Raw genomic sequence first — 13,072 nt, forward strand, 5'->3', positions numbered from 1 at the left:
GTTGATCAGATATGTAAGGCAGCAACTTGGTCTTCACTGCACACTTTTACCAAATTCTACAAATTTGATACTTTTGCTTCATCTGAGGCTATTTTTGGGAGAAAGGTTTTGCAAGCCGTGGTGCCTTCCATCTAGGCGACCTGATTTGTTCCCTCCCATCATCCGTGTCCTAAAGCTTTGGTATTGGTTCCCACAAGTAAGGATGACGCCGTGGACCGGACACACCTATGTTGGAGAAAACAGAATTTATGCTTACCTGATAAATTACTTTCTCCAACGGTGTGTCCGGTCCACGGCCCGCCCTGGTTTTTTAATCAGGTCTGATGATTTATTTTCTCTAACTACAGTCACCACGGTATCATATGATTTCTCCTATGCATATTCCTCCTTTACGTCGGTCGAATGACTGGGGAAGGCGGAGCCTAGGGGGGATCATGTGACCAGCTTTGCTGGGCTCTTTGCCATTTCCTGTTGGGGAAGAGAATATCCCACAAGTAAGGATGACGCCGTGGACCGGACACACCGTTGGAGAAAGTAATTTATCAGGTAAGCATAAATTCTGTTTTTTTTTTTAATCAGTCATTTAGTGAATAAACATTAAGAGGGGCACAGAACCCACAATTATTTAATGAGCCAAATAGAGCATACAATTTGAAACAACTTTCCAATTTTCTTTTATCTAATTTGCTTCGCTAGAAGACTTTGTCTGTTAAAGGGTTAGTGCAAACGAACCATTGTAAAAGAACAGCTGCTCTGCTAAGCATGTGCAGAATTTACAGCTCATATGCATATGAGTGATTGGCTGTCAGTTGTCACGTGATACAAGGGATAGTGAAATAAAAGGAAACTTGTTAGCAAAATATCTACTGAGCATGTTATTGCATTGGATTTTATTATGCATTTGTTAGTTAGGTTATTCTACCGTCTATAGTGGTCCTTAAAGTTCTGTTTGCAGAATTATTTATAAAAGAAATTAGTTTGGTTTTTTTTTATTTAGTAGTGATAATTGTCACATTTCCTCCATTCCTTGCAGATTCTAGACTTACGGCGACTTTATACAAATGACATTCATGCTATGGCTGCCACCTACGGCATAGAGGCAGCCTTACGGGTGGTTGAAAAGGAAATAAAAGATGTATTTGCTGTTTATGGTGAGTGATTCAACTGCAAATGTGGTTTTGATTCAATAATTTAAGAATAGGAACCTAATGCATTTTTGAATTCATGTTACCAGGATCTGATTTTGAAATATACAGTATCTGTCTCTTTAAACCAATGTAACTCTCAATATTCATGCTGATCAGAAACGTCATCTCCTTTACAGGAATTGAAGTGGATCCTCGTCACCTGTCACTTGTGGCAGATTACATGTGTTTTGAAGGAACCTACCGGCCTCTCAATCGTTTTGGGATGCAATCCAGCTCATCCCCGTTGCAGCAGATGACATTTGAAACTAGTTACAAATTTTTGAAAGACGCCACCATGACTGGTAAATTATCACTTTATTTGGATTCGTAAAAGTTAGGAAAAAGTTTGCTAAATAAAGTGTTTGCTGTTGCTCGTAACATTTTGCCAAATATCATTTAAACTATTAAAGGGACATGAAACCCATTTTTTTTCTTTCACGATTCATATAGAGCATGTGATTTTAAATAACTTTCCAGTTTGCTTCTATTATGTAATTTGTTTTGTTCTTTTGGCATCCTTTGTTGTAAAGAATACCTAGAAGGGGTCAGGAGCCGCTGATTGGTGGTTGCACATATATGCCTTATGTAATTGTTCACACAATGCGTTCAGCTAGCTCCCAGTAGTGCATTGCTGCTCCTTTTACAAAGGATACCAAGAGAATAAAGCCACTGTGATTATAAGAAATAAATTTGAAAGTTGATTTAATTGTATTCTGAATCACAAAATATTTTTTTTTAGTTTTATGTCACTTTAAATGTCATTAAATCGTGTGCCCTGGTGGTGTTTGAGGCATAAATGGTCTTAGGTCGTTATTAAAGGGACAGTCTACAGTCATCTTAAAGTCTTACCTTAGATTAAGCTGCAAATAGCCTCCTACACCCTTTCTATATCATGCAGCAGGAACAGTAAACAAGTTATTTTAAAATGAATATGGTTTCTGGCCACTTTAAAATGGCTGATGAAATCACAATCTGGGCTGCATAAGGCGTCCAATGACAAAAGGCTCACTAGTTGTCAGAGTGCCTCGATGTAGCCCATATTGTGATGTCATCAGTGGGCGGAGCTTGGCAGCCATTTCAAATTGGCCAGAAACAATATGTATTCTACTGTTTTACAGTGCCTAGTATTCAACCACTTACACCACCTGTTCTTGTGACACACACACATTACAAAACATCTGCAGCTTATGTCCCTTAGGCATTTCAGAATTGTGTGGAGAGGCAACTCTCTTACAATTTGTGTATAAAGATACCAGTTACATATGTGAGAAATGGATTCACAGAAAAAGGTTGAGAAATATGTTATAGATTCATTTGAAATAAAACTGACATTTTAAGACCTTTTTATAGTATTTCTGAGCCAACACTTGGTTTAGGAGAACAGCCATGATTTGGGTTCTTGGGGTAAGTGGCTGAATACCAGCTATGAAAAGCAAAATGAAGCTATAAATTGTTCTGTTAGCAGGCCGGATCCTTACAAAGATTGGACTATAAAGGGATAGAAAAGACAAAATTGAAATATACATGGGTGCATTTCAATTTTAAATCAAAACATTTTTGCAATATACTTCCATTAGCAAAATATGCTTTTAGAATACGTTATTACTGTTTTGCAGCAGAATACACACATATGCTGTGAGGGCCTGAGCATCAGTATTAAAGCTCAGAGAGCTGACGGTGGTGTGTATTGTCTGTGAAGACTTAATTTGTATCATACAATCCACTGTTAACTCTCTGAGAAGGTGCACGTTCCCTACAGCATATGTGTGTATGTCAATAAAAACAGTAATAGCTTTTACTAGATACATTTTTTTGCTAATGGAGGTGTATTGCAAAAATTTAAATTTTAATGCATGTCCATGTGTCATGAGTACACCTGAGCTTGGATGGAGTGATTTCACCAATGGAAGATGGTCAGTCACCATGTTTTTTGTGTGTGTATGTATATGTATATATAACATAATTGTAATGTAATTCTCTGTAACTGTAATTCTCTGAGGCAGGGCTTGACCCGACTCCAAATAAGCTTGATGAATCAAAAGCTTTAACCAAGAGGCCAAGCAAATAGCAGAGGCCTTCTGACCTTTCCTAAGACCAGAAAATATAACAAATAGACTAGAAGTCTTCCTGAAATCTTTAGTAGCTTCAACATAATATTTCAAAGCTCTCACCACATCCAAAGAATGTAAGGATCTTTCCAAAGGATTCTTAGGATTAGGACACAAGGAAGGGACAACAATTTCTCTACTAATGTTGTTAGAATTCACAACCTTAGGTAAAAATTCAAATGAAGTCCGCAAAACACCTTATCCTGATGAAAAATCAGAAAAGTAGATTCACAAGAAAGAGCAGATAGCTCAGAAACTCTTCTAGCAGAAGAGATAGCCAAAAGGAACAACACTTTCCAAGACAGTAGTTTAATATCCAAAGAATGCATAGGCTCAAAAGGAGGAGCCTGTAACGCCTTCAAAACCAAATTAAGACTCCAAGGAGGAGAAATTGATTTAATGACAGGCTTAATACGAACTAAAGCCTGTACAAAACAGTGAATATCGGGAAGATTAGCAATCTTTCTGTGAAATAAAACAAAAATAGCAAAGATTTGTCCCTTCAAGGAACTTGCAGACAAACCCCTATCCAAACCATCCTGGAGAAACTGTAAAATTCTAGGAATTCTAAAAGAATGCCAAGAGAATTTATGAGAAGAATACCATGAAATGTAAGTCTTCCAAACTCGATTATAAATCTTCCTAGAGATAGATTTATGAGCTTGTAACATAGTATTAATTACTGAGTCAGAAACCTCTATGACTTAGTACTAAGCGTTCAATTTCCATACCTTCAAATTTAATGATTTGAGATCCTGATGGAAAAACGGACCTTGAGACAGTAGGTCCGGCCTTAACGGAAGTGGCCAAGGTTGGCAACTGGACATCCGAACAAGATCCGCATACCAAAACCTGTGGGGCCATGCTGGAGCCACCAGCAACACAAATGATTGTTCCATGATGATCTTGGAGATCACTCTTGAAAGGAGAACTAGAGGCGGGAAGATATAAGCAGGTTGATAGCACCAAGGAAGTGTCAGTGCATCTACTGCTTCCTCCTGAGCATCCCTGGACCTGGACAGGTATCTGGGAACTTTCTTGTTTAGATGAGAAGCCATCAGATCTATTTCTGGAAGAAAATAAAAAAGCGTCCGATGCTGCAGTCATGAGGCCTAAAACTTCCATGCACATAGCCACTGAAGGGAATGACTGAGACTGAAGGTGCCGACATGCTGCAACCAATTTCAAACGCCTCTTGTCTGTTAGAGACACAGTCATCGACACTGAATCTATCTGGAAACCTAAAAAGGTGACCCTTGTCTGAGGAATCAAAAAACTTTTTGGTAAATTGAATCTCCAACCATGTTTTCGAAGAAACAACACTAGTTGATTTGTGTGAGATTCTGCAGAACGTAAAGACTGAGCTAGTACCAAGATATCGTCCAAATAAGGAAACACTGCAATACCCTATTCTCTGATTACAGAGAGTAGGGCACCCAGAACCTTTGAAAAGATTCTTGGAGCTGTTGCTAGGCCAAATGGAAGAGCAACAAATTGGTAATGCTTGTCTAGAAAAGAGAATCTCAGGAACTGATAATGTTCTGGATGAATCGGAATATGAAGTTAAGCATCCTGGAAGTCTATTGTAGACATATAATGTCCATGCTGAACAAAAGGCAGAGTAGTCCTTATAGTCACCATCTTGAAAGTTGGTACTCTTACATAACGATTCAAAATTTTCAGTTCCAGAACTGGTCTGAATGAATTTTCTTTCTTTGGGACAATGAATAGATTTGAATAAAACCCCAGACCTTGTTCCTGAAAAGGAACCGGCATGATTACCTCTGAAACCTCCAGATCTGAAACACACTTCAGGAAAGCCTGGGCTTTTACTGGATTTACTGGGATGCGTGAGAGAAAAAATCTTCTCACAGGAGGTCTTACTCTGAATCCTATTCGGTACCCCTGAGAGACAATGCTCTGAATCCATTGATTTTGGACAGAATTTGCCCAAATATCCTTGAAAAACCTTAATCTGCCCCCTACCAGCTGAGCTGGAATGAGGGCCGCACCTTCATGCGGACTTAGGGGCTGACTTTGGTTTCTTAAAAGGCTTGGATTTATTCCAATTTGAGGAAGGCTTCCAATTGGAAACAGATTCCTTGAGGGAAGGATTAGGTTTTTGTTCTTTATTTTGACGAAAGGAACGAAAACGATTAGAAGCCTTAGATTTGCCCTTAGGTTTTTTATCCTGAGGCAAAAAAACTCCCTCCCCCCAGTTACAGTTGAAATAATAGAATCCAACTGAGAACCATATAAATTATTACCTTGGAAAGAAAGAGATAGTAGTCTAGACTTGGATGTCATATCAGCATTCCAAGATTTAAGCCACAAAGCTCTTCTAGCTAAAATAGCTAAAGACATGGATCTAACATCAATTTTGATAATATCAAAAATCGCATCACAAATAAAATGACCACAGGAGGTTTAAAAACAGAATTTAAACGTTTACTGGTTTTAATATCAAGAGGACTAGCTTCCTCAATATCCAAAGTAATTTAACACTTCTTTTAACAAAGAACGCATATACTCCATTTTAAATAAATAAGTAGATTTGTCAGTGTCAATTTCTGAGGAAGGATCTTCTAAATCAGATCCTCATCAGAGGTGGATAATTCATTATGTTGTCGGTCATTTGAAATTTCATCAACTTCATGAGAAGTTTTAAAAGACCTCTTATGCTTATTAGAAGGTGGACATGCAGACAAAGCCTTCTGAATAGAATCAGTAACAAATTCTTTAAAATTCATAGGTATATCATAATAACTATAATAATAATAACTAGTATTTATATAGCGCCTTTCTCCCAGTGCGACTCAAAGCGCTTTTTCAGCGCTCGCTCTCGGAATTCACCAAATCGGCAGCTGAATAGTAATAGTTGTTATTATTACCCAATTTAATGGTATTCATTTTATCGACCTCGGAAGGATGAAGGGCTGAGTCAGCCCTGCCGGGATTCGAACCTGTGACCTTGGATCTTTTAAACAGGCTTTTTGTTGTAGTCAGGGCATTTACCAACTGAGCTACCTCAACGGCCTGTACATAAGAAGTTGAAAGAACTGCAACTGGCAATGTAACCAGACCAATGCACGCACACACATGCAGGCGCGCGCCCCCTGCAGCCCCCCTCGCACGCTCCCGGCACCCGGTTTGCACATTGCACATACAGCAACCGGATGCCGGGTAGCGATGGGTCGCCCACCCGCCCCCCTGCAGCTGCTCCTACCCACCAGCTCTCTGCATCATTCTTGGAAAAAAAGGTATTGCAGTGATGCCTCAATATCGAGGCATCACAGCAATTCCTTGAAAGTGTCTGGAAGCAATCAGGATCGCTTCCAGCTACTTTAAACCCCTAACGACGTACAGATTACGTCGCTGGTCTTTAAAGACCAGTTTGTGTGTGACGTACCCTGTTCGACGTCTGTCGTTAAGGGGTTAAAGGGACATAATCATTTATGAAGCATTACATATTGTTATACTTGCATTTTGTAAAGTTCCTCTGTTAAAAATTACCCTTGTTAGAATAGTAACCTTTAATATGCACACCTCCTTTTGTCGATGTGTGTGGCAGGCAGCGAGCATGCACATTTGTCCACTGCTCATGCTCTGACTGCCAACAGTGATATCACCAGTAGACAGATGTTTGTGCATCAGTTAGATGTACATACACTAATAATTCTCAGTAATCGCTATTAACAGATGCATTTTGTCTACAGTTAAACTTGCTTATTGTGGTATAAAACACCACTAATATGTCCCTTTTAAGTCAACCTGTCATTTAAAATATTCACTCTAATATAGACGCACTATAGATGGTAAATACAAGGTAATTGATCTAGTTCCCAAGTCCAGTCTGAGATGTTGCAGTAAAACTTACCTGTAAGAATAGTTTAAAACAAATACAAGAATGATTTCAGGACAAATGAGCAGATTTGTATAAAAAGCCAAGGGAGTAATTTATTACAAAACTTTTTTTCACTGCATTTGTTTTTTTTGTTCTGGATAAACAGTACATTACCAGTGTTGTCATTTCTCAGGCCGTGTTTTTATAAACTACCCATAAACATAGAACATATGCAAAGTTATGCAGAATTAAATTGGTTACATGCAAAAAGTGTTAAGGCATTTTGAATGTCATTTTCATATCTTCACCCAGAGTTCCTAGCTGCAATGTAAACACAGATATTCTTTGGGAAAACTAGGCTCTTTGACATAGTTCAGACAGATCCAGAGAATAATTTATATATATATATATATATATATATATAATTAAAAACTGAAAAGCTGGTTAGAAGATAAAGGGATGCTGTACTGTAAAATGTGTTTCCTATTATTGTATTTTCAATGACTTGTTATACCAGCTGAGTATTAAACGTATGGGAAGCTGACTGTTCTTTTAGGTTTATATTTGTATTTAATATTGCTGTGTTTTGCTCAGTTTTGGTACTGCCCATTGTTCTCAAGAACATACCTGATCAAATCGGTGGAACCTACAGGAAGAGCAGACCTTCTTATCTCACTACACTCAGAGGCCAGTAATTATGTAATGTATTTCTTTCATATAGGTGGCGAGAGTCCATGAGCTGTTACGTATGGGATATACATTCAATTTCAATTGTAAGATTAAACCTAAAGGAGCAGTTTCGAATACATTTAAATGGACTGTCTACTCTAGAATTTTTATTGTTTAAAAAAATAATCCCTTTATTACCCATTCCCCAGTTTTGCATAACATGTTTATATTAATATACTCTTCTTTGTAATGACATGGTGAGTCCACAGATCATCATCAATTACTGTTGGGAATATCACTCCTGGCCAGCAGGAGGAGGCAAAGAGCACCACTGCAAAGTTTTTAAGTATCACTTCCCTTCCCACCAACCCCAGTCATTCTCTTTGCCTGCGGTGCAAGGAGGAGTTGAATTTTCGGTGTCTGATACTACAGTCAAGATTTTATTATTTTAAAGCAGAGTAGGTTTGCTCTGAACTTTCCTGGGGTCTAGCCTTAGCCCACATCAGTCTCTTCAGTAGGGCAGTGGTGGCTTTTAAGCAATTGGGAACTTGTGGGGTACAACCCCCACTGCGTTTTCCCAATCAGTTTTGCTGCCCTATTTAGATAGCCTAAGTAAGCTTACTCAGTCTATCTTTTTTTCCACAGGTCCATGTGAGGGAACCGGGTGAGCTGTCCTGCTGCTGGACAGATTGACATTCAGGTAAGTGCCAAGTGTATTTTTCTTTATTTGGAGGGAAAATCTGTCACTTTTGCAGCTTAAATGCTGTTTCTCCAACATAGGTGTGTCCGGTCCACGGCGTCATCCTTACTTGCGGGATATTCTCTTCCCCAACAGGAAATGGCAAAGAGCCCAGCAAAGCTGGTCACATGATCCCCCCTAGGCTCCGCCTTCCCCAGTCATTCTCTTTGCCGTTGTACAGGCAACATCTCCACGGAGATGGCTTAGAGTTTTTTGGTGTTTAAATGTAGTTTTATTCTTCAATCAATAGTTTGTTATTTTAAAATAGTGCTGGTATGTACTATTTACTCTGAAACAGAAAGGAGATGAAGATTTCTGTTTGTAAGAGGAAGATGATTTTAGCAACCGTTACTAAAATCGATGGCTGTTTCCACACAGGACTGTTGAGATGAAGTAACTTCAGTTGGGGGGAACAGTGTGCAGACTTTTGCTGCTTGAAGTATGACACATTTCTAACAAGACTTGGTAATGCTGGAAGCTGTCATTTTCCCTATGGGATCCGGTAAGCCATTTTACTAACAAGTTATAAAGGGCTTCACAAGGGCTTTAAAGACTGGTAGACATTTTTCTGGGCTAAAACGTTTGTTTTATAAACATGTTTAATGGTTTGTTACTTTGAGGAGTTATTTTTATCTTGGGAATTTTGTTAAAAAAAAACGGCAGGCACTGTATTGGACACCTTTTTCACTGGGGGCCTTCTCTAGTCATAGGCAGAGCCTCAGTTTCGCGCCACTAATGCGCAGTTGTTTTTGGGAAGCAAGGCATGCAGATGCATGTGTGAGGAGCTCTGATACACTGAAAAAGCGTGCTGAAGGCGTCATTTGGTATCGTATTCCCCTCTGGGCTTGGTTGGGTCTCAGCAAAGCAGATACCAGGGACTGTATAGGGGTTAAATGTAAAAACGGCTCCGGTTCCGTTATTTTAAGAGTTAAAACTTTCAAATTTGGTGTGCAATACTTTTAAGGCTTTATGACACTGTGGTGAAATTTTGGTGAATTTTGGACAATTCCTTCATACTTTTTCGCATATTCAGTAATAAAGTGTGTTCAGTTTAAAATTTAAAGTGACAGTAACGGTTTTATTTTAAAACGTTTTTTGTACTTTGTTATCAAGTTTATGCCTGTTTAACATGTCTGAACCATCAGATAGACTATGTTCTGTATGTCAGGAAGCCAAGGTTCCTTCTCATTTAAATAGATGTGATGCATGTGACAAACAATTTAGTGAAAATGATGCCCAAGATGATTCCTCTAGTGAGGGGAGTAAGCATGGTACTGCATCATCCCCTTCTGTGTCTACACCAGTCTTGCCCACACAAGAGGCCCCTAGTACATCTAGTGCGCCAATTCTTCTTACTATGCAACAATTAACGGCTGTAATGGATAATTCTATTAAAAACATTTTAGCCAAAATGCCCACTTATCAGCGAAAGCGCGACTGCTCTGTTTTAGATACTGAAGAGCATGAGGGCGCTGATGATAATGGTTCTGACATGCCCTTACACCAGTCTGAAGGGGCCAGGGAGGTTTTGTCTGAGGGAGAAATTTCAGATTCAGGAAAAATTTCTCAACAAGCTGAACCTGATGTTATTACGTTCAAATTTAAATTGGAACATCTCCGCGCTCTGCTTAAGGAGGTGTTATCTACTCTGGATGATTGTGACAATTTGGTCATCCCAGAGAAATTATGTAAGATGGACAAGTTCCTAGAGGTCCCGGTGCCCCCCGAAGCTTTTCCTATACCCAAGCGGGTGGCGGATATTGTAAACAAAGAATGGGAAAGGCCCGGCATACCTTTTGTCCCTCCCCCTATATTTAAGAAATTGTTTCCTATAGTCGACCCCAGAAAGGACTTATGGCAGACAGTCCCTAAGGTCGAGGGGGCGGTCTCTAATTTAAACAAACGCACTACTATCCCTATAGAAGATAGTTGTGCTTTCAAAGATCCTATGGATAAAAAGTTAGAAGGTTTGCTTAAAAAGATGTTTGTTCAGCAAGGTTACCTTCTACAGCCAATTTCATGCATTGTTCCTGTCACTACAGCAGCGTGTTTCTGGTTTGATGAACTAGAAAAGTCGCTAGATAAAGATACCTCTTATGAGGAGATTATGGACAGAATTCATGCTCTTAAATTGGCTAACTCTTTTACTTTAGACGCTACCTTGCAATTAGCTAGATTAGCGGCGAAAAATTCAGGGTTTGCTATTGTGGCGCGCAGAGCGCTTTGGCTAAAGTCTTGGTCAGCGGATGCGTCATCCAAGAACAAATTGCTTAATATTCCTTTCAAGGGGAAAACGCTGTTTGGCCCTGACTTGAAAGAGATTATTTCAGATATCACTGGGGGAAAGGGCCATGCCCTTCCTCAGGATAGGTCTTTCAAGGCTAAAAATAAACCTAATTTTCGTCCCTTTCGCAGAAACGGACCAGCCTCAAGTTCTACACCCTCTAAGCAAGAGGGTAATACGTCTCAAGCCAAGCCAGCCTGGAGGCCAATGCAAGGCTGGAACAAAGGTAAGCAGGCCAAGAAACCTGCCACTGCTACAAAGACAGCATGAGATGTTGGCCCCCGATCCGGGACCGGATCTGGTGGGGGGCAGACTTTCTCTCTTCGCTCAGGCATGGGCAAGAGATGTTCTGGATCCTTGGGCCCTAGAAATAGTCTCCCAAGGTTATCTTCTGGAATTCAAGGAGCTACCCCCAAGGGGAAGGTTCCACAGGTCTCAATTGTCTTCAGACCACATAAAAAGACAGGCATTCTTACATTGTGTAGAAGACCTGTTAAAAATGGGAGTGATTCATCCTGTTCCATTAAGAGAACAAGGGATGGGATTCTACTCCAATCTGTTCATAGTTCCCAAAAAAGAGGGAACATTCAGACCAATCTTAGATCTCAAGATCTTAAACAAATTTCTCAGGGTTCCATCATTCAAAATGGAAACCATTCGAACAATTCTTCCTACCATCCAGGAAGGTCAATTCATGACCACGGTGGATTTAAAGGATGCGTATCTACATATTCCTATCCACAAGGAACATCATCAGTTCCTAAGGTTCGCCTTTCTGGACAAACATTACCAGTTCGTGGCACTTCCATTCGGATTAGCCACTGCCCCAAGAATTTTCACAAAGGTACTAGGGTCCCTTCTAGCGGTTCTAAGACCAAGGGGCATTGCAGTAGTACCTTACTTGGACGACATACTGATTCAAGCGTCGTCTCTGCCACAAGCAAAGGCTCATACGGACATTGTCCTAGCCTTTCTCAGATCTCACGGGTGGAAAGTGAACGTAGAAAAAAGTTCTCTTTCTCCATCAACAAGAGTTCCCTTCTTGGGAACAATAATAGACTCATTAGAAATAAAGATTTTTCTGACAGAGGCCAGAAAATCAAAACTTCTAAGCTCTTGTCAAGTACTTCATTCTGTTCTTCTTCCTTCCATAGCGCAGTGCATGGAAGTAATAGGTTTGATGGTTGCGGCAATGGACATAGTTCCTTTTGCGCGAATTCATCTAAGGCCATTACAACTGTGCATGCTCAGACAGTGGAATGGGGATTATACAGACTTGTCTCCGAAGATCCAAGTAGATCAGAGGACCAGAGATTCACTCCGTTGGTGGCTGACCCTGGACAACCTGTCACAAGGGATGAGCTTCCGCAGACCAGAGTGGGTCATTGTCACGACCGACGCCAGTCTGGTGGGCTGGGGCGCGGTCTGGGAACCCCTGAAAGCTCAGGGTCTTTGGTCTCGGGAAGAATCTCTTCTACCGATAAACATTCTGGAACTGAGAGCGATATTCAATGCTCTCCAGGCTTGGCCTCAGCTTGCAAAGGCCAAATTCATAAGGTTTCAATCAGACAACATGACGACTGTGGCGTATATCAACCATCAGGGGGGAACAAGGAGTTCCCTGGCGATGGAAGAAGTGTCCAAAATAATTCAATGGGCGGAGAATCACTCCTGCCACTTGTCTGCAATCCACATCCCAGGAGTGGAAAATTGGGAAGCGGATTTTCTGAGTCGTCAGACTTTTCATCCGGGGGAGTGGGAACTCCATTCGGAAATTTTTGCCCAAATAATACAATTGTGGGGCATTCCAGACATGGATCTGATGGCGTCTCGTCAGAACTTCAAGGTTCCTTGCTACGGGTCCAGATCCAGGGATCCCAAGGCGGCTCTAGTGGATGCACTAGTAGCACCTTGGACCTTCAACCTAGCTTATGTGTTCCCACCATTTCCTCTCATTCCCAGGCTGATAGCCAGGATCAAACAGGAGAGGGTATCGGTGATCTTGATAGCTCCTGCGTGGCCACGCAGGACTTGGTATGCAGACCTGGTGAATATGTCATCGGCTCCACCATGGAAGCTACCTTTGAGACAGGACCTTCTTGTTCAAGGTCCGTTCCAACATGCGAACCTGGCCTCACTCCAACTGACTGCTTGGAGATTGAACGCTTGATTTTATCAAAGCGAGGGTTCTCAGATTCTGTCATTGATACTCTTGTTCAGGCTAGAAAGCCTGTTACTAGA

The 13,072-nt window shown here is 40.6% G+C and overlaps 1 protein-coding gene across 1 annotated transcript in view; it reads left to right on the forward strand.

The window, feature by feature from the left end:
* POLR1A (RNA polymerase I subunit A) overlaps nucleotides 1-13,072 on the forward strand; it is a 364,344-nt gene that overhangs the window by 317,892 nt on the left and 33,380 nt on the right. The window contains 2 exon segments of the mRNA XM_053704267.1: nucleotides 1,034-1,151; nucleotides 1,325-1,489. Of these exon segments, the coding sequence (XP_053560242.1) occupies nucleotides 1,034-1,151; nucleotides 1,325-1,489 (283 nt within the window).

Source organism: Bombina bombina, chromosome 2, assembly GCF_027579735.1.
Source record: "Bombina bombina isolate aBomBom1 chromosome 2, aBomBom1.pri, whole genome shotgun sequence".
NCBI classification, from domain to species: domain Eukaryota; kingdom Metazoa; phylum Chordata; class Amphibia; order Anura; family Bombinatoridae; genus Bombina; species Bombina bombina.